This window comes from Pseudophryne corroboree, chromosome 2, assembly GCF_028390025.1.
Source record: "Pseudophryne corroboree isolate aPseCor3 chromosome 2, aPseCor3.hap2, whole genome shotgun sequence".
Lineage (NCBI taxonomy): Eukaryota > Metazoa > Chordata > Amphibia > Anura > Myobatrachidae > Pseudophryne > Pseudophryne corroboree.
Window position 1 is genome coordinate 968954788 of NC_086445.1, and position 27076 is coordinate 968981863.

A 27076-nucleotide genomic window follows, 5' to 3' on the forward strand; every position below is an offset into this window, starting at 1 on the left:
AGGGGAGATGTACTGTACGCAGACATGTATTAACATCTCAGTTCCTGGAGTCGGCGAAAGAAATCTTCCCCCACTGGCAATCTTTGCTAAGCCGGATACACACTACAGCAATGTTGGGACGATTTGCCGTTTTGGATGATAAATCGTATACATCATGCGCCCAATTTGCGTGTACCTTCTGCAGCACCGACGGAAGATATCACTAATGAGTCTGACCCTATGCAGTGTAAATGAAGGGTGGAAGATATGTCATCCATCAAGGGCATATTAAGAGAAGAGTGGGCCCGTATGTAGTCTCCGTCAGGGCCCCCTCCTCAGTGGCATCGAGAGGGAGGTGGAGAGTCTAGAGAGTCTTCTAGAGTCTACTAGAAGAGGCACAGGTCTCCAGGAAAATGCCTGTTGCACCATTTTTCCAGAGATTTCCCTACCGCACATGCGCAAAATGCCTCTACAGTCGTGGGAGTCTGGAGAAGTAAGTATAGAAGAAACGGGTGTACCCATTATAGATACACCATTGCGTTCCATCCTTCATACTGTATGTGTACAGCCACTCCCCATTGGCCGAAGTAAATTCAACCTGGACAGCGTGACAATTGGCCATCGCTGTAGTGGGTACTTGACATTAGACCTACAGCACATCAGCCTAGTGCCTTACCTCTGACCGGCCCAACTGCACAGGCGAAACATCTCACAAGCATCACAAGATCTCGCGTGCAAATGAGATCCCCACAGAAGCTGCCCGGTCACCACAGGTTATCACATATACCGGCAGGTAACCCTGCCGATATTTGAAAAAAAAATAAGCAGCTCTGATTGTTTTTTTAATAACATCTGAATGTCAAACGTTTGCAGGTAACGTCGAGAAAAGTGATTTTTCTATATGGTAATTGCTTCATACATACGGTACGGAGGCTCAATGTAAGTGTCAAATAGCGCTGGTTATAGCACATTTAGCACTTACCACCTCTTCTCCCCCATAATTAAAAAATTTGAGTTTTACAAACAATTTTATACCTTTGAATTCTGAATATCAAATTTGTTTTAGCAAAGACTATTTTACAAGAAAGGTGCAGGTCTAGATACAGTAGAATAACTTTTCTAAATCAAGAAGCTCTGAATCCAGTCTGAAAATGTTGTCACTCGAGCATAAACGCCGGGCCGATTTGGCTGTGCACATCCATAGCCGAATGACGTCACACCCACCAAGAACCACCGATTTTCTGCTTGACACATGAGGGGGCCACCGGAGTCACCCTAGAATGACATTACAACTGATGTTGTTAATTGTGTGATCTATTGTTATGCTTAATTATGCATTTTGAAAATTATTTGTTAAAATAGTAAATACTGTATACTGTAACAAATACGTAGAATGTATGTATAGCTTGGGATGAGATAAAGTGGGGAGACATAAAGTATCAGCCAATCTACTAACTGTCATGTTACAGGCTGGGTTTGAAAAATGGCAGTTATTAGTTGGTACTTTGGGGTCTATTCATGAAGCAGTGAAAGTGTGGAGACGTGAGCCTGTGGAGAAGTAGGCCCATGGCAACCAATCAGCTGCTCCGTACAGTTGTGTAATATGCAAATTATAAGTGTTACTTCAATGCTGATTGGTTGTCATGGGCAACTTCTCCACTGGCTCACTTCACCCTTTTCACTGCTTCATGAACAAACTAGAGATGAGCGCCGGAAATTTTTCGGGTTTTGTGTTTTGGTTTTGGGTTCGGTTCCGCGGCCGTGTTTTGGGTTCGACCGCGTTTTGGCAAAACCTCACCGAATTTTTTTTGTCGGATTCGGGTGTGTTTTGGATTCGGGTGTTTTTTTCAAAAAACCCTAAAAAACAGCTTAAATCATAGAATTTGGGGGTAATTTTGATCCCAAAGTATTATTAACCTCAAAAAACATAATTTACACTCATTTTCAGCCTATTCTGAACACATCACACCTCACAATATTATTTTTAGTCCTAAAATTTGCACCGAGGTCGCTGTGTGAGTAAGATAAGCGACCCTAGTGGCCGACACAAACACCGGGCCCATCTAGGAGTGGCACTGCAGTGTCACGCAGGATGGCCCTTCCAAAAAACCCTCCCCAAACAGCACATGACGCAAAGAAAAAAAGAGGCGCAATGAGGTAGCTGACTGTGTGAGTAAGATTAGCGACCCTAGTGGCCGACACAAACACCGGGCACATCTAGGAGTGGCACTGCAGTGTCACGCAGGATGTCCCTTCCAAAAAACCCTCCCCAAACAGCACATGACGCAAAGAAAAAAAGAGGCGCAATGAGGTAGCTGACTGTGTGAGTAAGATTAGCGACCCTAGTGGCCGACACAAACACCGGGCCCATCTAGGAGTGGCACTGCAGTGTCACGCAGGATGTCCCTTCCAAAAAACCCTCCCCAATCAGCACATGATGCAAAGAAAAAGAAAAGAAAAAAGAGGTGCAAGATGGAATTATCCTTGGGCCCTCCCACCCACCCTTATGTTGTATAAACAAAACAGGACATGCACACTTTAACCAACCCATCATTTCAGTGACAGGGTCTGCCACACGACTGTGACTGATATGACGGGTTGGTTTGGACCCCCCCAAAAAAAGAAGCAATTAATCTCTCCTTGCACAAACTGGCTCTACAGAGGCAAGATGTCCACCTCATCTTCACCCTCCGATATATCACCGTGTACATCCCCCTCCTCACAGATTATCAATTCGTCCCCACTGGAATCCACCATCTCAGCTCCCTGTGTACTTTGTGGAGGCAATTGCTGCTGGTCAATGTCTCCGCGGAGGAATTGATTATAATTCATTTTAATGAACATCATCTTCTCCACATTTTCTGGATGTAACCTCGTACGCCGATTGCTGACAAGGTGAGCGGCGGCACTAAACACTCTTTCGGAGTACACACTTGTGGGAGGGCAACTTAGGTAGAATAAAGCCAGTTTGTGCAAGGGCCTCCAAATTGCCTCTTTTTCCTGCCAGTATAAGTACGGACTGTGTGACGTGCCTACTTGGATGCGGTCACTCATATAATCCTCCACCATTCTATCAATGTTGAGAGAATCATATGCAGTGACAGTAGACGACATGTCCGTAATCGTTGTCAGGTCCTTCAGTCCGGACCAGATGTCAGCATCAGCAGTCGCTCCAGACTGCCCTGCATCACCGCCAGCGGGTGGGCTCGGAATTCTGAGCCTTTTCCTCGCACCCCCAGTTGCGGGAGAATGTGAAGGAGGAGATGTTGACAGGTCGCGTTCCGCTTGACTTGACAATTTTGTCACCAGCAGGTCTTTCAACCCCAGCAGACCTGTGTCTGCCGGAAAGAGAGATCCAAGGTAGGCTTTAAATCTAGGATCGAGCACGGTGGCCAAAATGTAGTGCTCTGATTTCAACAGATTGACCACCCGTGAATCCTTGTTAAGCGAATTAAGGGCTGCATCCACAAGTCCCACATGCCTAGCGGAATCGCTCCGTGTTAGCTCCTTCTTCAATGCCTCCAGCTTCTTCTGCAAAAGCCTGATGAGGGGAATGACCTGACTCAGGCTGGCAGTGTCTGAACTGACTTCACGTGTGGCAAGTTCAAAGGGCATCAGAACCTTGCACAACGTTGAAATCATTCTCCACTGCACTTGAGACAGGTGCATTCCATCTCCTATATCGTGCTCAATTGTATAGGCTTGAATGGCCTTTTGCTGCTCCTCCAACCTCTGAAGCATATAGAGGGTTGAATTCCACCTCGTTACCACTTCTTGCTTCAGATGATGGCAGGGCAGGTTCAGTAGTTTTTGGTGGTGCTCCAGTCTTCTGTACGTGGTGCCTGTACGCCGAAAGTGTCCCGCAATTTTTCTGGCCACCGACAGCATCTCTTGCACGCCCCTGTCGTTTTTTAAAAAATTCTGCACCACCAAATTCAAGGTATGTGCAAAACATGGGACGTGCTGGAATTTGCCCATATTTAATGCACACACAATATTGCTGGCGTTGTCCGATGCCACAAATCCACAGGAGAGTCCAATTGGGGTAAGCCATTCCGCGATGATCTTCCTCAGTTGCCGTAAGAGGTTTTCAGCTGTGTGCGTATTCTGGAAAGCGGTGATACAAAGCGTAGCCTGCCTAGGAAAGAGTTGGCGTTTGCGAGATGCTGCTACTGGTGCCGCCGCTGCTGTTCTTGCGGCGGGAGTCCATACATCTACCCAGTGGGCTGTCACAGTCATATAGTCCTGACCCTGCCCTGCTCCACTTGTCCACATGTCCGTGGTTAAGTGGACATTGGGTACAACTGCATTTTTTAGGACACTGGTGAGTCTTTTTCTGACGTCCGTGTACATTCTCGGTATCGCCTGCCTAGAGAAGTGGAACCTAGATGGTATTTGGTAACGGGGGCACACTGCCTCAATAAATTGTCTAGTTCCCTGTGAACTAACGGCGGATACCGGACGCACGTCTAACACCAACATAGTTGTCAAGGACTCAGTTATCCGCTTTGCAGTAGGATGACTGCTGTGATATTTCATCTTCCTCGCAAAGGACTGTTGAACAGTCAATTGCTTACTGGAAGTAGTACAAGTGGGCTTACGACTTCCCCTCTGGGATGACCATCGACTCCCAGCGGCAACAACAGCAGCGCCAGCAGCAGTAGGCGTTACACGCAAGGATGCATCGGAGGAATCCCAGGCAGGAAAGGACTCGTCAGACTTGCCAGTGACATGGCCTGCAGGACTATTGGCATTCCTGGGGAAGGAGGAAATTGACACTGAGGGAGTTGGTGGGGTGGTTTGCGTGAGCTTGGTTACAAGAGGAAGGGATTTACTGGTCAGTGGACTGCTTCCGCTGTCACCCAAAGTTTTTAAACTTGTCACTGACTTATTATGAATGCGCTGCAGGTGACGTATAAGGGAGGATGTTCCGAGGTGGTTAACGTCCTTACCCCTACTTATTACAGCTTGACAAAGGGAACACACGGCTTGACACCTGTTGTCCGCATTTCTGGTGAAATACCTCCACACCGAAGAGCTGATTTTTTTGGTATTTTCACCTGGCATGTCAACGGCCATATTCCTCCCACGGACAACAGGTGTCTCCCCGGGTGCCTGACTTAAACAAACCACCTCACCATCAGAATCCTCCTGGTCAATTTCCTCCCCAGCGCCAGCAACACCCATATCCTCCTCATCCTGGTGTACTTCAACACTGACATCTTCAATCTGACTATTAGGAACTGGACTGCGGGTGCTCCTTCCAGCACTTGCAGGGGGCATGCAAATAGTGGAAGGCGCATGCTCTTCACGTCCAGTGTTGGGAAGGTCAGGCATCGCAAACGACACAATTGGACTCTCCTTGTGGATTTGGGATTTCAAAGAACGCACAGTTCTTTGCGGTGCTTTTGCCAGCTTGAGTCTTTTCAGTTTTCTAGCGAGAGGCTGAGTGCTTCCATCCTCATGTGAAGCTGAACCACTAGCCATGAACATAGGCCAGGGCCTCAGCCGTTCCTTGCCACTCCGTGTGGTAAATGGCATATTGGCAAGTTTACGCTTCTCCTCCGACAATTTTATTTTAGGTTTTGGAGTCCTTTTTTTTCTGATATTTGGTGTTTTGGATTTGACATGCTCTGTACTATGACATTGGGCATCGGCCTTGGCAGACGACGTTGCTGGCATTTCATCGTCTCGGCCATGACTAGTGGCAGCAGCTTCAGCACGAGGTGGAAGTGGATCTTGATCTTTCCCTAATTTTGGAACCTCAACTTTTTTGTTCTCCATATTTTATAGGCAGAACTAAAAGGCACCTCAGGTAAACAATGGAGATGGATGGATTGGATACTAGTATACAATTATGGACGGACTGCCACGGTTAGGTGGTATAAAAAAACCACGGTTAGGTGGTATATATTATAATAATAATACAATTATGGATGGACGGACTGCCTGCCGACTGCCGACACAGAGGTAGCCACAGCCGTGAACTACCGCACTGTACACTGGTTGATAAAGAGATAGTAGTATACTCGTAACAACTAGTATGACACTATGACGACGGTATAAAGAATGGAAAAAAAACCACGGTTAGGTGGTATATATTATAATAATAATACAATTATGGATGGACGGACTGCCTGCCGACTGCCGACACAGAGGTAGCCACAGCCGTGAACTACCGCACTGTACACTGGTTGATAAAGAGATAGTAGTATACTCGTAACAACTAGTATGACACTATGACGACGGTATAAAGAATGGAAAAAAAACCACGGTTAGGTGGTATATATTATAATAATAATACAATTATGGATGGACGGACTGCCTGCCGACTGCCGACACAGAGGTAGCCACAGCCGTGAACTACCGCACTGTACACTGGTTGATAAAGAGATAGTAGTATACTCGTAACAATTAGGATGACACTATGACGGTATAAAGAATGAAAAAAAAACCACGGTTAGGTGGTAGGTATATAATAATAAATAATACAATTCTGGTCGGACGGACTGCCTGCCGTGTGCCGACACAGAGGTAGCCACAGCCGTGAACTACCGCACTGTACACTGGTTGATAAAGAGATAGTAGTATACTCGTAACAATTAGGATGACACTATGACGGTATAAAGAATGAAAAAAAAAACCACGGTTAGGTGGTAGGTATATAATAATAAATAATACAATTCTGGTCGGACGGACTGCCTGCCGTGTGCCGACACAGAGGTAGCCACAGCCGTGAACTACCGCACTGTACACTGGTTGATAAAGAGATAGTAGTATACTCGTAACAATTAGGATGACACTATGACGGTATAAAGAATGAAAAAAAAAACCACGGTTAGGTGGTAGGTATATAATAATAAATAATACAATTCTGGTCGGACGGACTGCCTGCCGTGTGCCGACACAGAGGTAGCCACAGCCGTGAACTACCGCACTGTACACTGGTTGATAAAGAGATAGTAGTATACTCGTAACAATTAGGATGACACTATGACGGTATAAAGAATGAAAAAAAAAACCACGGTTAGGTGGTAGGTATATAATAATAAATAATACAATTCTGGTCGGACGGACTGCCTGCCGTGTGCCGACACAGAGGTAGCCACAGCCGTGAACTACCGCACTGTACACTGGTTGATAAAGAGATAGTAGTATACTCGTAACAATTAGGATGACACTATGACGGTATAAAGAATGAAAAAAAAACCACGGTTAGGTGGTAGGTATATAATAATAAATAATACAATTCTGGTCGGACGGACTGCCTGCCGTGTGCCGACACAGAGGTAGCCACAGCCGTGAACTACCGCACTGTACACTGGTTGATAAAGAGATAGTAGTATACTCGTAACAATTAGGATGACACTATGACGGTATAAAGAATGAAAAAAAAACCACGGTTAGGTGGTAGGTATATAATAATAAATAATACAATTCTGGTCGGACGGACTGCCTGCCGTGTGCCGACACAGAGGTAGCCACAGCCGTGAACTACCGCACTGTACACTGGTTGATAAAGAGATAGTAGTATACTCGTAACAATTAGGATGACACTATGACGGTATAAAGAATGAAAAAAAAAACCACGGTTAGGTGGTAGGTATATAATAATAAATAATACAATTCTGGTCGGACGGACTGCCTGCCGTGTGCCGACACAGAGGTAGCCACAGCCGTGAACTACCGCACTGTACACTGGTTGATAAAGAGATAGTAGTATACTCGTAACAATTAGGATGACACTATGACGGTATAAAGAATGAAAAAAAAAACCACGGTTAGGTGGTAGGTATATAATAATAAATAATACAATTCTGGTCGGACGGACTGCCTGCCGTGTGCCGACACAGAGGTAGCCACAGCCGTGAACTACCGCACTGTACACTGGTTGATAAAGAGATAGTAGTATACTCGTAACAATTAGGATGACACTATGACGGTATAAAGAATGAAAAAAAAACCACGGTTAGGTGGTAGGTATATAATAATAAATAATACAATTCTGGTCGGACGGACTGCCTGCCGTGTGCCGACACAGAGGTAGCCACAGCCGTGAACTACCGCACTGTACTGTGTCTGCTGCTAATATAGACTGGTTGATATTTAAAGAGATATTAGTAGTATACAACAATACTATACTGGTGGTCAGGCACTGGTCACCACTCCTGCAGCAAAAGTGTGCACTGTTAATTAATATAATTGTACTCCTGGCTCCTGCTAACAACCTGCAGTGCTCCCCAGTCTCCCCCACAATTAATTATAAGCTTTTAATTTATACATTGATGACTGTGCAGCACACTGGGCTGAGCTGAGTGCACACAGACTGAGTCACACTGTGTGACTGACTGTGCTGTGTATCGTTTTTTTTTTCAGGCAGAGAACGGATATAGCAGAGAGAAGTGAACGGATATATTATATTAAATAAAAGTTAACTAGCAACTGCACTGGTCACTGACTGTGGTAAACTAACTCTGTCTGCGACTCTGCACAATCTCTCTCTCTCTATCTAATCTATCTCTATTCTAATGGAGAGGACGCCAGACACGTCCTCTCCCTATCAATCTCAATGCACGAGTGAAAATGGCGGCGACGCGCGGCTCCTTATATAGAATCCGAGTCTCGCGATAGAATCCGAGCCTCGCGAGAATCCGACAGCGTCATGATGACGTTCGGGCGCGCTCGGGTTAACCGAGCAAGGCGGGAAGATCCGAGTCGCTCGGACCCGTGAAAAAAAACATGAAGTTCGGGCGGGTTCGGATTCCGAGGAACCGAACCCGCTCATCTCTAGAACAAACCCCTTTTTCTCTCTCCAATTTATCACTCACCAAGCTTTGATAATCTGCCCTTAAGCTTAGAGCCATCCTCCTTTCACATCTCATGCCACTTCCATGAGGATGGGTAAGATTCGAGTCAGTATAAAGGTTCTGAGAATTGATTGGCATTTTATCTCTCTCCAATTTATCTCTATCCAAGCTTTGATACATTTCCCCCTAAGTTTGCCCAGTGTACAGAAATAAGAGAAAAACAGTGTCTAGTGTATGCATCCCACTATACTAAACAAAATGTAAACATGCTTTATATTGTACAAAGTACAAACAGCTAATGGACCTGATTCTCAGTCAGACGCAAGTACAGTTGCGGACGCAGAGTTCAGCTAGGAAAAGAGCATCACAATAGTTTTTCTCTTTGGCTAATTGTGACTAAAGTCCCATCCAAGATCTGGATGTCTGATGTCTGGATGTTTGATGCCAGTGCATTCTGGTCTCTCTAATTTAAACTAGGATTGTATTAAAATTAGTGATGAGCAGATTCGGTTTTACTCGGTTTTACTCGGTTCTCAAAATGGCATCTTATTGGCTATCCAAAACACGTGACATCCGTGAGCCAATAAGATGCCATTTTGAGAACCGAGTAAAACCGAGTAAAACCGAATCTGCTCATCACTAATTAAAATTGATTACAATTGTATTAATGTAGAATTCTTTGATGAGCAGAGCTGTAACTAGGGGTGTTCGAGCAATGTCAGTACCCCAGAAACAGGCCACTGTGGGCAGCATGGCCATTGACCCAAGCCACTTGAGCATGGCTTGCAGATGCCTGGCATGTATCCTGTACCCCATAGTGCAGGATACTCCGGGCACTGCTTCACTTCCTAATGCCAGCAGCCCAGCCCCCTTGGTGTGATATCATGGGTTTGAGGGGCCAGCGCAGAACTTGATGATAAGGATAGTAAAAATGATTATCACTTAGGGGCTGATGAGTAACACTTAGGGGCTGATGCACTGTTGACCGTAGGGCTGTTTACAGAGCATATCTTTGGTGTATTCTCACTGTGCATGCTCTGAAACCAAGTTGACACACGTAGGAGTGGTGCAGTTTCATCTACATTTCAGTCCCTTCTCCATCTGCAACTAAACAGGCGTTCTTGGGCAGTGAAGGTACGTCCTGACCTGGGCATGAGAATATGCCTGACTTCTTATGCAGAAAATTATGCCCGGTTACACAAGTATCCTTTGCACCAAGGATAGGGCTGATGCAAGTGTTTAATGATGATGATGATGAGGACAGGTACCAAACCAACCCTACGGATAGGACCAGTCCTCCCAGGGAGATGCCTACCATTGTGCATATAGGCAAAGATACACCTTTGGGGTCTGGTTCTGAGTCTGTAAAAATGGACACGTCTTCTGTTTTTGAGCTGTTTGCGTATACTTCTGTATGGCAAAACACAGTGTGCGCATGCTCTGCACGGTGCATCTGCAAGTCACAAGTAGGTGTGCGTGCCGAATCTTGTGCAAACGGAGACCGGCATGGAATAGACGTTTCTGGGCGGCAGGTGTCAAGACGCATGGAGCAGCTTTTCTTACTGTGGGCATGATTCTGATGGATCACATGCACTTATCATGTGGCTGGTGCAAGCACCAATTCTAATGTTGATGCTATTAATCGGCAAACACTAGAACAGTGCACATATTTGCGACTTAATTAGGCGGATTGTGGCATTAGCATATAACAGTGAGTACAATACCGCTGCCTTAATTAAAAGCAGCCGCAGAAGTGTCCGACCCACAATCAGCCCCTTAGTTCTATGCTTGAAACACAGGACAGGACCAATTGCATTGCCTTCCATTCAGCTCTGTATTAGGCCCTCAGTGTTTGTCAAGCTACAGTACCACATAAAAGAGCATATATTTTATATCTTGTAGCGTAAAGGCAAATTTATTATACATACAGGAAGACTGCTAAAATGTTCTTCATCTGTCCAAGCGATCTGTTATTGTATGGTAGTTACATACATAATAGGTTCGCTATATCCTGGGCTGAACGCTATATCCTGGGCTGAACAGTGTGAACACAAAAAGCTCTGTTATCCAACGTCAAACCCACCAACGCATTCTTAGAAAGCAATCTATAGAATGAGCCGTTCTAGTTGTGACTACTGTGCTGTCATTGTCAGGAAGGTTAGCAAAGCATATAATAAACTCTGCGTGATAGAGTGTTTCAGCGGCAGGTATGTTAATTCTCAGTCCATGTTCTGCACTGAAGGTTTCCTTCTACTATATATCCAAACAGCAGTAAATCTGTATCGACTTGCAGGCCTTAAATCAATGCATACAGTTAAAGAATGCTTAAAAACCATAAAAGCAGTTGTAGGGGGTGGAAGCAGAGTTAATTTGTTAATTAAGTGGTGCTTAATTTATTTTAATTGTAATTACTGGAGGACACAACAAGGTGTCTGCAGAAATCTTATATGGTTTACTTTTCACATGGCTGAATGTTTCTTCTTATCCCTTAAAAAAATAATATTAGCAATACTTAAACATTAGGGTTAATTAAAAAAATAATGGAAATTTACTGTAAAGAGGTTAAAAACGAAAATACAATTTGCTTAGAGTACAACTGCTAGCCAAGTGTTTTTTATATACAGTATATAGATTATTGCAGCACACATTCAAAAATTCTAATTCACACAAAATATAAAGAGCATACAAAGCTGATTCGATGTCTAATGAAAAGGAGAGTAAAAAGGTTTCATGTTGCAGTACACTCTTATACCTATTACACACATAGGCCTAGGCAAACTACCGGAAAGAACTGCGTAACCCAGTAAATTGCTTTTCTGTGTGAAAGGGGGAGTCTGGCTGAGACCGGCAAAATGACTCGGCACTCCAATGTCGGGTAAAAGACGGGATTTAGGGAGTTTTCTGTGTGAAAGTGGTATAATTAAGTAGTTCTATATGCATGCTAAGTAGTATGTCTTCGATTATTTTTGCAGAGGAATGGTATATATTAAAGGCAAAGTAGAAAAACATTCAAAAGTGCAAAAAAAGTAAATAAAATCAGAGAAGATACTTGCAATGCTGTCATTACCCCATGACACCCAATCTTGTGTACTTTTCTTCTGTCCCCTCTACTTGAGTTCCAAAAGGAGAGATGCAGGTGGGGAATCGCACCATCATGCAAAGTGAATGGAGCCATGAAGATGCGGTTCACTGGGAAACGTGTCATAATGTGCATTCATGTTATCAATCTGGTATATTACAATGCATGTACTAGCAGTATTTACTATGTATATAAATCAAGAGTCCCAGACCATGCACCCTCTAATGGTTAGCCAAGCCTCTATAAGGACTGACCACACCTCCTCTGGTGGCTGGCCACACCCATAAGAATGGGTACCTAAAACTGCATTCCCCAGGTGGACGCTCCAAGCCTCAGTCCGACACTGCGTGAGTCTTCTTAGTGTTCTGGGAGGATACGCAAATATGATTCACATATTACTACACCCAAGCCAAGGGAAGATACACATATGCAAATCTTTATGCTTTAGTTTCCCTTTAATTAAAATAAACTTTATGTATAATTAATATTAGGATATGCTGTAATTAGTAATTGACTGTGGCCCCTAATAGGCTCCTGTATTGTGAGTGTGCAAACGTAAAAGGGGCAAGACCATGTTTCACAGGGGTGTGGACACACCTCACAGGTGTGTGTCAAGAGTTACACAGCTCATCCCATCTCTCTGTATGCTGGCCAAGCACAGTGCCAGGGACCGGAGCTGCTTGGCCAGACTTTCAGGGGTCAGGACCATGCCAGCAGGCCATCAGCCTTTCTGGCGTTTGCCAGAAGTCTCAGATGGCCAGTCTGTAATTACATTAATATTGTTTAACAGTGCCATATTATAGCAATACAGTATAATGCACATACAGTATTTGCTTTTATCTGTCTTGTACTTTATACCTGGCATGTGTCGGTTCCTCCTTCTTCATATCCTGCGCACACCATGCTGTTGGTTATGTTATACTCTGGCATTTGCTGCTGACATTTCTCATTGGTTATCAGCGGAACGTTTGCTTCTTGCAATATAGTTGGAATGGTACCTGGAGAAATGCCGCACAACGATCAGATATAAAACAATTCAACATTAATTTCTCGGCTATAAAGAGACAGGGTAGGGAGGCTAGTCACATGTATCATTGCAGGCAGTCCTGATAATTTAATTTCAAGCTGTCCATTTTTACACAACGTATCCATTGAATCAGCATTTCCCAGCAGTTGCGATTTTAAATTGGTGGCCTGATTGCGTAGCAGGTCAGTAATTACTAGAATTTTATTATCATGGTTGCAATAAACAGTGCTGGTTTATAGGGTTATTAAAATGATTTCATCGCATAAATTTTGATTTAGAAATACAGCATAATAAACTCGATTGCTATGTTGATGAGATTGTTAGTGGAAGGGTTTTTTTTTTTACTTTTTATTTTTATTTTTTATTGACTAGAAATGTTTGCAGCCATACCACAGGGAATCAGAATGGGGACAGTGGCCGCCTATCTGCTGCATTGCAGGCAGCCCTTCTCACCTCTCCCGTAGCCTTATAACTCCAGAAATGTTCATTTCTGAGAAATGTTACTGTAACTTTCAAGAATTCATAAAGCGAGTGCACAGATGTTCACCGTAGTTATGCAATGGATAGATAAAATGAGTATAAGCTATTTTAGGTCCTGGCATAATTTTTCTAGAACACTAATGGTGTTTTGTATACAGTCGCCGGCCATACACAGTGCAATATTGCTGGTGATAATGTACCTAATAATTGCCCCAGAATTTCTGGGTTTGTCCAGGGCCAGCGCCACCATTAGGCAGCTGCTTAGGGGCGCAGGCCACTGGAGGGTGCCGCACGCCACCGATAAATAAGGTTAGATTGTGCTATGGACGATGGTCTAGCCAGCCACAGCTACCGCTGTCAGTCACTGTGACAGTGTGCTCCCGTCGGCAGTGCACACTGGTATCCTCTCTACCTGCAGCATCTACCCAGGGCCCAGATGTCTGTCAGCTCTTTACTATACACATCCATACATGGAACTGGAAGATTAACAATACCTTCCTATCGCCACTTTTATTAGAAAGTGACTCATCCGCTGTGTAGATAACGTATTAATGTAACTATAGCTGTAAACATTTAAATATATATTCCAGAGGGTTCGGTATGAAATCCCGGCAGTTACAATGCCGGCAGTCAGGAAGACAGTCAAAATCCTGACGGATCCTGGTAACTATTTTTCCCCTATCACTAACCCTAACTCATCCCTCCCACAATCTAATACTAACAGTCCTCTCCCACAGCCTGAACATAACCGTCCCGGCCTGCAGCAACTTAGTGCTAACTGCTCCCCCCCCCCCCTCAGCCTAATTCTGACCTCCCCCACAGTCTATCCCTCCCCCTAGTGCCTAACCAGGGCTGTCTTTTTGTATGGGCTCAGTGGGCACTTGCCAAAGGGCCCCAGGAGTCTAAGGGCCCTAGGCTGATAGCTGAGGGTCCCCTCTTTCCAGGGGTACCAGATTTTTTTAAAACCTGCTCTGGGGAACCTGAAATATCTTACTTCTAAGCAGTGGTCCCCATCAGAGCCTGATAATTGCTCTTCCCAGCAAATTATCTCGGGTTCTGTCTGACTTAGAGATTTTCTGAGGGTATAATCCAAAAGCTGGGACTCTACCCTTTCGGTGGACACTGGCAGCTTGTCTCTACTATGACCAGAGCCAGAGATATCAGCCTTCCAGCAGCTGGTCCCTGCTCCAGCTCCACACACCTGGTATGCAGTTTTATATTTTCATTGGTGGATTTCTCTGGCTCCTGAACTCTGATCCCCAAGTGCCCAGTACCTCCTGAAAGGTGTCCCCAGCACCTCCTGAAAGGTGTCCCCAGCACCTCCTGAAAGGTGTTCCCAGCACCTCCTGAAAGGTGCCCCCAGCACCTCCTGGAAGGTGGGACTCTAGTTATTTATCCCATTCAAACCTAAGAATCTATTTCCAGGAACTGGAGATACAGTATCTGCAGTCAAGCTAGCTGCCCTCCCACTGGAAAATGATGAATATTAAGCCCACTCCACTATCCACCCCTCCCCTGTGTATCAAACCCTGCCTTACCACCCTGTAAGTAATGTACCCGGGACCCTTCATTCAGCCCAATGCCCCTTCTACAGTGTAGAGTTCCCCCTCCCGTCCCATCTCCCACCATCTGTGCAGTAAAGTAATTATCAGAAATTACTGCTCCAGGTCCTACATGCTGAGTGGAAGATAGAACACCCCCTACCACCGCAGGACATCAAATCTGCCGCTGATAGCACCCCCCAGGATGGGTAGGGGCACCAGTGCATTGCTTTGCCCAGGGACCTACACTACTGTTAAGACGGCTCTGTGCCTAACCCTAACCCCCTGTACTTACCATCTGGTTTCTGACTGTCGGGATCCCGCTGTCTGTATTCTGACTGTCGGGGTCCCGATCCTGACCACATCCCATTTCAGGGATCTTTAGCTGCTGAACATGCGGATTTGTGCAGTTAACACATGATACTGTTTCCACGGAGCATGGCGTGCATTAATGTACAGCACGTCATGTCATGTTTACTGACTTTAATGTTAGTTTACATTTATTAGAGATGAGCAGTTCGTTTCTGACACACCCTAACTTTGGGGTTTCGAATCGAACTGAGTCCTGGCTCAGGTCTTCCCGCAAGTTGAAAAAAAACAAAAAACGATCATGCATATTTTGGATTGGACGTAAGTCCCTCCCTTATGATTTCAGGGGCCAAAATTGGTCAAAAGTGACTATATTATATAACTAAATGTTATAGACGTTAACAATACTATAGGAACAAAAACTTGTCCACAGTACATGATTTTAGCTATTTCTATCCATTTTTTTAAGAAATCCCGATCTAAAACCAAAATCCTTGAGGAAGGTTTTTCCAAAACCAAAACCTAAACATAGGGGTCTGCACTCTTCTCTTACATTTATGAATCTTAACTTACCTTCAATAACTAGTAACAGAGTGGTTGATGAAAAGAGTGAAGAGGTGGATTTGGGGGCCCCCTCCTCTCTGCAACACTATATACCCTGTGAATGCGCAGGTCTCTGGAAACATGGCGCCTGCCATGTTACTGGTGACAAATCTCTATTGTGTATGTACAGGTCTCCAGGAAACATGGCACCATGGGGGCAGGGAGTGCGGTGTGGGTCCCCGTGGATCCAGAGGTCTGTGTGCACAACACATACTACACCCATTATAGAGATGCCTGTGAGTGAATCAACTTCCTATCATTTTATAGAATCTATTTGATAAATGCTACCTCAAATCTGATTGGTTGCTATGGACAACTTCTCCACTGCTCCACTTCTCCACTCATTTTACTGCTTGATACATGAAACCCATAGGGAATAAATAGTAGGAAACGTATTGTGCAGCTGCTCTGTACTGGAAAATAGCAACCCTCCAAAGCAGGGGTGTTTAAGAGAGGGTAGAGGGCCCACACGCAGCCTCCATTGGAGGCCCACTCCTCTCTACTAGGGAGCAAACTCTGGCATTATTCCAGAGTCTACTACACATGTGCAGGTCTCCGGGAACATGGCACCTGCTGCATGTTTCTGGGTACATCTCCAGTGCGCATGCGCAAATCATGCAGAAAGGGCCGCAGCAGCCATTTTATAAGTGATTTGTGTCTGCAGTGCATGGCCACCGCAGGACTCCAGAGGTGTAAGTATAATATATGCAGGTACGAGCAGTGAGCGAAATTGGTCAGGAGGCTCTGCCTCACCTGCCTCACCCCACCGCACGTCACTGAATATATGGGTGCAGAGTGTGCGGTTTGGAAGCCCCTGGACCCAGTAGACTGGGTGCACCGCACATCTTGCACCCATTATAGAAATTCTTATGCTCCAAAGAGTGCATTGTTTAACCACATAACAAAATTTGGGTAAGGGCCCAACATTTCTACCCAGGTCTTCCTCTCTGTGCTCAAAGGAGAAGGCATTTTCTAAGCACTCGGGTCTATCTGGGAGTATTGGCTTGCACCGCACAATATGTCACAGTCACACCCCCCTTGGACACACCCCATCCTCAGTATTTTCCTGATTGGTTCCTAGAGCTTACAGTAATTTAAATATTTCTCCTAACTGGAATACAGCTAAATAATCTAAAATAATCACTTTGTCAAAGCAGCACTTTGAATTTGAAGTTATATTGAATTTAAAAAGTTACAAAATTTGCTTAATTAAAGAAGGAAAAAAATAATTGAACAAAGTTAAATAATAAACAATGTTTTATGCAATTACAAGGAATTTTGGGATGCAATTTTTTATTCAAGCCAGTCATAAAAGATTTGTAAGTTAATTTACAATGTGACAAAGTGTCATAGCAGATTCGCTTACAGTAGCAACTAAGAAGAACACTTCCCATTGGCCACTGCAAAACCCATGCACTTTTGGCCGAGCTTTACGAGAAAATGCCGCAGTTGATTCTCATGGCATGACCAAAATGGATTTTGTGATAAGAGAAATGTGTTGTTTGAATCCAGAGCCGTAACTACATGTGTGCCAGGTGTGCCTGGCACACAGCGCAGTCGCTCTGAGGGCGCAACTGCCCGCATTCCTTAAAGTCATCAGCAGCATTGTAATGAGTCAAACTTACTCACTAAAAGCTGCCTGTGTGCGTGTGCTGCCGTTAGAGAAGAGAGAAGCAGCTCCGGGGGCAGGGGAGGAGGAGGAGGAGGAGGGAGGGGGACTTGGGAGCCGCAGCAGCGCTATGTAATTGGTGGCAGCGCCGCTGCAGCTGTCCCTCTCCTTCCACATAGTCTAGTTGCCGCTGCTGTGAATGCTGGGATGCACTTCCCTCATTCCAGCATTCACAGCAGCGGCGGCCAGCCAATGCGGAAGGACAGGGAATGCTGCAGCGGCGCCGCCACCAATTACAGTGCGCTGCTGCGCCTCCCTAGTCCCCCTCCCTCCTTCTACCCTGCCCGGGATCTGCCTGATCCAGCAGAGAGATGGTAAGTATCATCTATTCTGTCTCTCTCTCTCTCTCTCTCTCTCTCTCTCTCTCTATCCTGTCTACTTAATGTGTAAAAGGGGGACTGGCTGACGTAATGTGTAAAAAGGGGGATGCTGTCTGCTGTAATGTATAATAAGGGGATGCTGTTTGCCGTAATGTGTAAAATGGGGATGCTGTCTGCCGTAATGTGTAAAAAGGGGGCACTGTCTGCCGTAAAATGTAATAAAGGGACACTGTCTGCCGTAATGTGTAAAAAGGGGACGCTGTCTGCCGTAATTTGTAAAAAGGGGACGCTGTCTGCCATAGTGTGTAAAAAGGGGGACTTTGTCTGCCGTAATGTGTAAAAGGGGGACTTTGTCTGCCCTAATGTGTAAAAGGGGGACTCTGTCTGCCGTAATGTGTAAAAAAGGGACTCTGTCTGCCGTAGTGTGTAAAAATGGGACACTGTCTGCTGTAATGTGCAAAAGCGGCTCTACATGGTATAGTGGCGCTACTGTGTGGCATAATTTGAATAATGGAGACTACTGTGCACCGTAATATGAACTGGTATTATTTTGTGGCCACACCCCTTTCCCCATGAAGCCACGCCCCTATATATTTTTTTGTGCGCCTGCGGCGCACACTGTCCTTATATTGCATAAGGGAGGGCCCTCCGATGCCGTTTTTTGCACACAGCTCTAAAATGTCTAGTTACGACACTGTTTGAATCCATATATTAAATGCAGTATATTCCTGTATGCAATAAATTTGTTTTGAAAAAATTGAAGGAGGGCACAGTACATACAAACCAATCAATGAGTTAATAACGCATCATGGTGGTCATTAAAGGGCCAGTTGTGACATTTTTATAATATACAGTTACAGTATTTACCTTGACTTTCCATGCGACCCCATCCAGCAATGGAACAATTCATTCCTGTTGGAAACGCTTGTGGGCTGTCAGGCAAACACACTGGTTGTATGTAATCTGTTTGCAGACACATATATGAATAATAAACAACAGCAATTAGAAATCATGACAACATGTTACATTAAGTAAAAAAAAAAAAAAATCTAACTGTATACTTTTTATTAATTAATGAAAGTATTAAAGAAGAGCAACACTTTCACAAAAATAATGTCCAATGCCACTGTGTTACAAACTACACGCAATGCAGCCTTGTGTGTTCCCAGGCACACACCAGACATAACACATACAAGACTTTGAATTCTGCGAAAGTTGGAATGTACAAATGTATTGCTGCATGTATAAACAAAACAAGACCGAAAAACGAAGTCCGTATGGACAGAATTTAGAACATACCTAAGGTATTATGTGCTGGGAACATTAGAAATTCCCAGAATAGAGATCCAGGACAAACGAATAAAGGCCCTCATTCCGAGTTGATCGGTCGCAAGGCGAATTTAGCAGAGTTACACACGCTAAGCCGCCGCCTACTGGGAGTGAATCTTAGCTTCTTAAAATTGCGACCGATGTATTCGCAATATTGCGATTACTAACTACTTAGCAGTTTCAGAGTAACTCCAGACTTACTCTGCCTGTGCGATCATTTCAGTGCTTGTCGTTCCTGGTTGACGTCACAAACACACCCAGCGTTCGCCCAGGCACTCCCACCGTTTCTCCGGCCACTCCTGCGTTTTTTCCGGAAACGGTAGCGTTTTCAGCCACACGCCCCTGAAACGCCGTGTTTCCGCCCAGTAACACCCATTTCCTGTCAATCACATTACGATCGCCGGAGCGAAGAAAAAGCCGTGAGTAAAAATACTTTCATCATAGTAAAGTTACTTGGCGCAGTCGCAGTGCGAACATTGCGCATGCGTACTAAGCGGATTTTCACTGCGATGCGATGAAAAATACAGAGCGAACAACTCGGAATGAGGGCCAAAGTGCTGAATAGAGGCCCTCATTCCGAGTTGTTCGCTCGGTATTTTTCATCGCATCGCAGTGAGAATTCTCTTAGTGCGCATGCGTAATGTTCGCACTGCGCATGCGTCAAGTAACTTTACTAAGAAGAAAGTAATTTTACTCACGGCTTTTTCGTCGCTCCGGAGAACGCATTGTGATTGACAGGAAATGGGTGTTACTGGGCGGATGTACGGCGTTTTAGGGGCGTGTGGCTGGAAACGCTACCGTTTCCGGAAAAAACGCAGGCGTGTCTGGAGAAACGGTGGGAGTGCTTGGGCGAACGCTGGGTGTGTTTATGACGTCAGCCGGGACCGAAAAGCACTGAATTGATCGCACAGGCAGAGTAAGTCTGGAGTTACTCAGAAACTGCTAACTCGGTTTTGATCGCAATATTGCGAATACATCGGTCGCACATTTAAGATGTTTAGATTCACTCCCAGTAGGCGGCGGCTTAGCGTGTGTAACTCTGCTATAATCGCCTTGCGAGCGAACAACTCGGAATGAGGGCCAGAGTGTGATGCAGTGCTGAAACAAATCAGCAAGGCAGGCAGAGAGATTTGTGTGACCTTTTGACACTATGAATGTTGTGTATATCAGGCATGAAAACTAATCCCAGCTTCACACAGCGCAATAGTAATAAACCAACTTCCACAAAACTATTTGCTGAAATATGGATTTTTTTGGCTTGGCCTGTGAACTATTCTGATTCAGTACTAGGAGATAGAATGCTACTTCATAGCTGCAGATCCAGACTTGGTAACTTGTTACCATTACACATATATATACTGTACTCATTTTTACTTTTAATAAATAAACATAAACCAAAGAATAACTAAATCTGCATAATGCTATGTGATCTTTTCTAATCTATATATACAGTATAAATGTGAAAGCCCTCACTCACGGATTGATTCACTCACTCACTCACTCACTCACTCACTCACTCATCAGTATTGGGTCTATTCATGAAGAAGTGAAATGTGTGAAGAAGTGAGCCTGTGGAGAAGTTGCCCATGGCAACCAATCACCTGCTCCGTACAATTGTACAGTATGCAAATTATAAATGTTACTTCAATGCTGGCTAGCAGAGCAGCGAGAATGAGAGGGTCTACAACTGCCCCCCCCCCCAACCCTACCGCGGGACACTGCGACCCGCAGGTGGGACAGTGGGACCGTCCCAGAAAATTGGGGCTGTCCCACCAAAGTCGTGACATTTGGGTGGTTTGCCTTCTCTAAGGGAATGAAAAGGGAATGAAAAGGGGGTTGACATAATGACGTCATTACTGATGTGTGGCTTGCGTTGAATGAACTATAACGCCCAAACGGACAATCGGATCAAAATTTGGATTGCACCTCCAGTATGTAGAACTGAATAAACTACAAAACTGGTCCTGTCACTTTTTACCGTATCTGCTACAAGTGCTCCTCGGGTAACGCCAAGAACCATGGATTAATATTTACTTACATTAAGATGTCTCAAATTTACAGCTCTATAGATTTACCAAATTTTTTACACTCATTTATATTTACAACCGTGAAAATCAGAAATTCCTGTGTAAATAACGGGTTGAACAGCTAGTTAAATATAAATCACAAATATGACATACTGTATGCCAGGTTCCTATAAGTGTACTTATTTTATATGTATTTATTTTAGCAATAAATATTGGAATGCCTTAGTGAAAACTAATGTACAGAGTTATTTCATGTACAGTAGAAACAATTGTTGGTTAAAATTTTTTATACAGGTTGAGTATCCCATATCCAAATATTCCAAAATACAGACTTTTTTGAGTGAGAGTGAAATAGTGAAACCTTTGTTTTTTGATGGCTCAATGTACACAAACTGTGTTTAATACACAAAGTTATTAAAAATATTGTATTAAATGACCTTCAGGCTGTGTGTATGGGATCCGGTCTGAAGATCGACAGTGTCTAGGTCGACAATGTTTAGGTCGACCACTATAGGTCGACAGTCACTAGGTCGACATGGATGGAAGGTCGACAGGGTTTCTAGGTCGACATGTGCTAGGTCGACAGGTCTAAAGGTCGACATGAGTTTTTCACATTTTTTTGTGTGGATTTTTTCATACTTAACGATCCACGTGAACTACGATTGGAACGGTAAAGTGTGCCGAGCGAAGCGGTAGCGGAGCGAAGGCACCATGCGAGGGGACGCGGTGCACTAATTTGGGATCCCAGTCACTCTACGAAGAAAACGACACAAAAAAATAAATAAATTCCTCATGTCGACCTTTAGACCTGTCGACCTAGCACATGTCGACCTAGAAACCCTGTCGACCTTCCATCCATGTCGACCTAGTGACTGTCGACCTATAGTGGTCGACCTAAACATTGTCGACCTAGATACTGTCGACAAAACGAACCACACCCGTGTGTATAAGGTGTATATGAAACATAAATGAATTGTGTGAATGTAGACACACTTTGTTTAATGCACAAAGTTATAAAAAATATTGGCTAAAATTACCTTCAGGCTGTGTGTATAAGGTGTATATGTAACATAAATGCATTCTGTGCTTAGACTTAGGTCCCATCGCCATAATATCTCATTATGGTATGCAATTATTCCAAAATACTGAAAAATCCGATATCCAAAATACCTCTGGTCCCAAGAATTTTGGATAAGGGATACTCAACCTGTATTTTAAAGGGTTTGTCCACTTTTATTATGGGGGTCATTCCGACCAGATCGCTCGCTGCAGTTTCTCACAGCACAGCGATCGGGTCGGAACTGCGCATGGTTCGGGTACTCTTTATGGGACTGTCAGTATTCTGATGGTCGGTATGCCGCTGTCGTATTCTGACCGCCAGCTTCCTGTCCATCGGTATATCATACCGAATCCGTTTCAGATTTGCTTAAACTGGAATTAGGAAGTTAATGTGTGATACCCCACATTTTGCATTCTCACATTTTCATTGGTGCTCAACGTAGCCATGGCTACTGATGCTTCAGGAAGGGTGGAGTCTATTTTCCCTTTGTGGAAAGGACCCGGATGTGACATCAAGTGAGGGCGAAATTTTCGCGTGCCCTTTCAGCATGTATATGTATGCATTGTATCCTCACAGGCTTGCTTCAATCGCCACGCTTCTGGCACGGTGTCTTGCTCGCCACAGGTTACTATTCCAAATAATTTATGACATTGACCCAGTGCATTATGGGAAAGGTCCTCTCCACGAAGAGAATCTAGATGCTACCCTTCAGGAAGCCACGACTTTCACAAAACAGAATGCATTGCAGGAGCTCAGAGAAAAACAGGCAAATAAATTACAGTTTGGGGGAGGACCGGAGAGTCAGTTAGATGACAGGAAAAAGCAAGGGTGAACCAACTGAAAATGGAGAGGAAGCCACGAGAAATACTGATAGGACCCCTGTAGATCCAGACTGATTGAGTGTGTGCAAAGGAACATTCCAGCTCTACATTGACTGCAGAAGTAGAGGAATGCTGCTAAAAGAAGCTACTGAGAAACACAAATTTAGTTGCTGAAGAGTTGAAGATAAAAGCAGAGACTTTGTGATCTGTAAAAGCCACCAGAGACAAGCTGCTGAGACATAGTGTGTCTGGGACCTGTGGTGCCACAACTGAGTCAAGTGTGTGCTGTACTTTAAAACCTGTTTCATACTACATGTACAGTGACAAATGCAGGATTTCTAGAGAGGGGTTCCAAATGCAGTCCACAATCTCCCACTCTGTGGAACATTAGAGCAAGTGCAGGAGTCTGGAGGGAGCAGTAGAAGAACCTAGTAACGACCCTGGACATTAATGTAAACATTGGTCTTTTTACACACTGGATACTGTTTGGAATACAATATAACTATTTAAAACTTTAGATGGTCTATACCATGAGTCTTCAACCTGTGGCCCTCAGCTGCTGTGGAACTACACATCCCAGCATACACTGTCTCAATTTTAGCATGCCTTAAAAGCAAAACTGTGGCAGGACATGCTGGGATGTGTAGTTCCATAGCAGCTGGAGGGCCACAGGTTGAAGACCCATGGTCATAACATAGGCTGTATGAAACATAATATGTTGTAAAAAAAAAAGGTTAAACATACCATAATAAATAAATACTCAAGCATAGTAAAACCAGTACTGCACTTTCTAAGCACACATTCTCCCACCTCACGGTAAGACTCCTGTCTCTTCTTCCTGGGAGCTACTCTCTGGTCCAGTGCACTGTCTGTGGGCTTAGATCCATACACACAGCAAACTTGGTAGGAGAAGCTGCTACCACTGGGCATGTGCAGCAGCTCTGCTCTGTCCCTTACACTGCAGGATGTGGCGGCAGCTACTGTATAGTCATCATATTATATACCATTGCGATTGTCATCATTTAAGCCACTTAATAATAGCTATTAAGAGGAGGGGGTTTCCAGGCAACCAGAACCCTCCTCCTTGCGTTTGCCTATGATGTAGCTGCATGAAGGTAAAAAACAAAGGCCCTCATTCCGAGTGATCGCTAGCTGCTTTCGTTCGCAGCGCAACGATCAAGCAAAAATCCGGCAGTTCTGCGCATGCATATGCGGCGCAATGCACACACGCGTCGTACTATTACAACGAACGATGTAGTTTCACACAAGGTCTAGCGACGCTTTTCAGTTGCACTGCTGACCGCAGAGTGATTGACAGGAAGTGGTTGTTTCTGGGTGTCAACTGACCGTTTTCAGGGAGTGATCGGAAAAACGCAGGCGTGCCAGATAAAAACGCAGGCGTGGCTGGTGAAACGTAGGCGGGGCTGGCCGAACGCAGGGCGTGTTCGTGACGTCAAAACAGGAACTAAATAGTCTGCAGTGATCGCAAGCTAGGATTAGGTCTGGAGCTACTCTGAAGCTGCACAAAATTGTTTTGTAGCCGCTGTGCGATCCTTTCGTTGGCACTTCTACTAAGCTAAGATACACTCCCAGAGGGCGGCGGCTTAGCGTTTGCACGGCTGCTAAAAGCAGCTAGTGAGCGAACAACTCGGAATGAGGGCCAAAGTGCTGATTTTGCCTATTTTCCAGCTGGTTTTAAAGCAGCAATATTTTTAAAGGAAAAACCAGATTGCTTTTGCAGTTAAAAAAAAAAACAAAAAACACTTTAAACGGCAAAAACGCTAAAATATATACAGGTTGAGTATCCCATATCCAAATATTCCGAAATACGGAATATTCCGAAATACGGATTTTTTTGAGTGAGAGTGACATAGTGAAATCTTTGTTTTCTGTGGCTCAATGTACTCAAACTTTGTTTAAAACACAAAGTTATTAAAGATATTGTATTAAATGACCATCAGGCTGTGTGTATAAGGTGTATATGAAACATAAAGGAATTGTGTGAATGTACACACACTTTGTTTAATGCACAAAGTTATTAAAAATATTGGCTAAAATGACCTTCAGGCTGTGTATATAAGGTGTATATGTAACATAAATGCATTCTGTGCTTAGACTTGGGTCCCATCGCCATGATATCTCATTATGGTATGCAATTATTCCAAAATACGGAAAAATCCGATATCCAAAATACCTCTGGTCCCAAGCGTTTTGGATAAGGGATACTCAACCTGTAATACCTTACCCTATTACATTCCAACCATATGTTTTAGACACAAGGTATCTTTTGTTTGCACATTCTTTCCCAATTCATGCATATTCCATACAAAGAATGCTTTTTGAGACAGATTACTGTATTGTTTACTTACCTGTATAATTTACTTTAAATTCTAGATGCATCATTACAATGTCGCTATCTTTGGTGCGCCTGTTGTAGCGCGGATTTATGACAATCTGATCAATCAGTATCGTTTTTGCTGGCGGAAATGTCAAGTTTATGCTATCATGCATTCCAAGTACAGCTCTCCAAAAGGATGGTATAAGGTTTCTTCTGCAGTTTACAAAGAAAAGTTTAAATTTTATTAATGGCCGATGATGAGTTTTAATGATTCCCCCTGAATTATTTGTGTTAATCTTTGACCTCTTTTGCAGTACACCTAATTTGTGCCTTGTATCATATTAAATGAGACCGTTTATTTTAATTGGAAAGCGCTTAATGTTTTCTGACTGCAACGCAGGACACAAGTTTCCTAACACGCAATTATCAGCAGATTCCTTGATTACAGCCAGAAAACTATAAATTATAAAAGTAGCGGGAAACACAATACGATTATGAAGGAGCTATTAACTTAATTATTATGATTCCTTAAACAGCTAAGTTAAAAATCTCAAGTCAATTAGTCATCAGCCCCATGACGCAAATGATTAGTAAGCGCTCTATCTGAGAAACAATTGGTTTGAAAGATTGGTTCTTGGCATTTCATTACTGCATGAGGAAAGACTAAATGCAGTAAATACAATCGTTGATATCTGCTTTAGAACCAAATGGGAAATAATTTGAATATCGCTAAAGGGTTTATCTGCTAACCACACATTTCCTGCAAATCTGTATTATATGCTAACCATACACATGAATATAAATGACCTGAGCTGGGATTGGCCAATGAACAACTGTTTGAATATTGAATTTTTCACACTGGATAAGTAAATACAGATTGGCTGTCAAAATGGAAGAATTAGTGGCCTGTAAATTAAAGTGAAGCATTATGGGCTGTAAATAAGTTGCTTAACTCTAAATAAGTCAGACACAGGCAAGATTTATTTATTTTTGGGAAATTTTTCTTATTCAAAGACACACTCAAGATATACGCCATTAAAAGCGGGGATACAGTTTCCTCTCTTGGTTACTTTTTGTTTCTTACATAGGGCCAAATGTAATGACGCCCAAGATTGTGGGTGGTGCGAGATGCTGGCCAATCTTGGATGTTTTTTTAAAGTGGCAATTACTTGCAAGGCATGGTTTTGCCTTGTAAAGTGATTGCCCCTTTAAAAAAATGTTAAAGATCGTCCGGCATCTCGCACTTCCAGCGATCGAGGGCGTCATTACATTAGCCCTTTGGTGTTTATATAAAAAGCATGGACATTTTTTCCTCATTTAGGAGTTAAAATTATTTGTTAAGTAGAATTAATAGTTAATTTTCTCTCTGGTTTCAGGTTGTCTATGTTCTGCTTTAGTAAATTGAATCACAGACCCAATAGAACACTGGGATATTACAAAAATTTAGACACAATGCAGAAATATTCTGCAAATAACACAAATAGGTAAATGAAATAAAAATTAATTTCAGCATGTTAAAAATCCAATACTTTCAGACCCAGGTCATTTTGGATTTTCCTGATTCCCGACCCCTGCTGGAAGGGGTATTTGGACAGGTGCAGTAGGGTATGCCGGCGGCCGGGGTCCCCGCGGCCAGCATACCGGCGCCGGAATCCTGACCGCCAAGTTACCGGCAGCTTCGCGAGCG

General features: G+C 43.9%; 1 protein-coding gene across 1 annotated transcript in view; it reads right to left on the bottom strand.

Annotated features, from left to right (window-relative positions):
• Nucleotides 1–732: 732 nt before the first annotated feature.
• Nucleotides 733–27076, bottom strand: part of TMPRSS15 (transmembrane serine protease 15) — a 220963-nt gene continuing 194619 nt past the window's right edge. Inside the window, exons 9-12 of the mRNA XM_063953710.1 lie at nt 25421–25602; nt 18682–18777; nt 12724–12863; nt 733–1254 (exon numbers count right to left, since the gene is read on the bottom strand). Of these exons, the coding sequence (XP_063809780.1) occupies nt 1099–1254; nt 12724–12863; nt 18682–18777; nt 25421–25602 (574 nt within the window). The 3' untranslated portion in view covers nt 733–1098. The remainder of the gene's footprint in view (nt 1255–12723; nt 12864–18681; nt 18778–25420; nt 25603–27076) is intronic.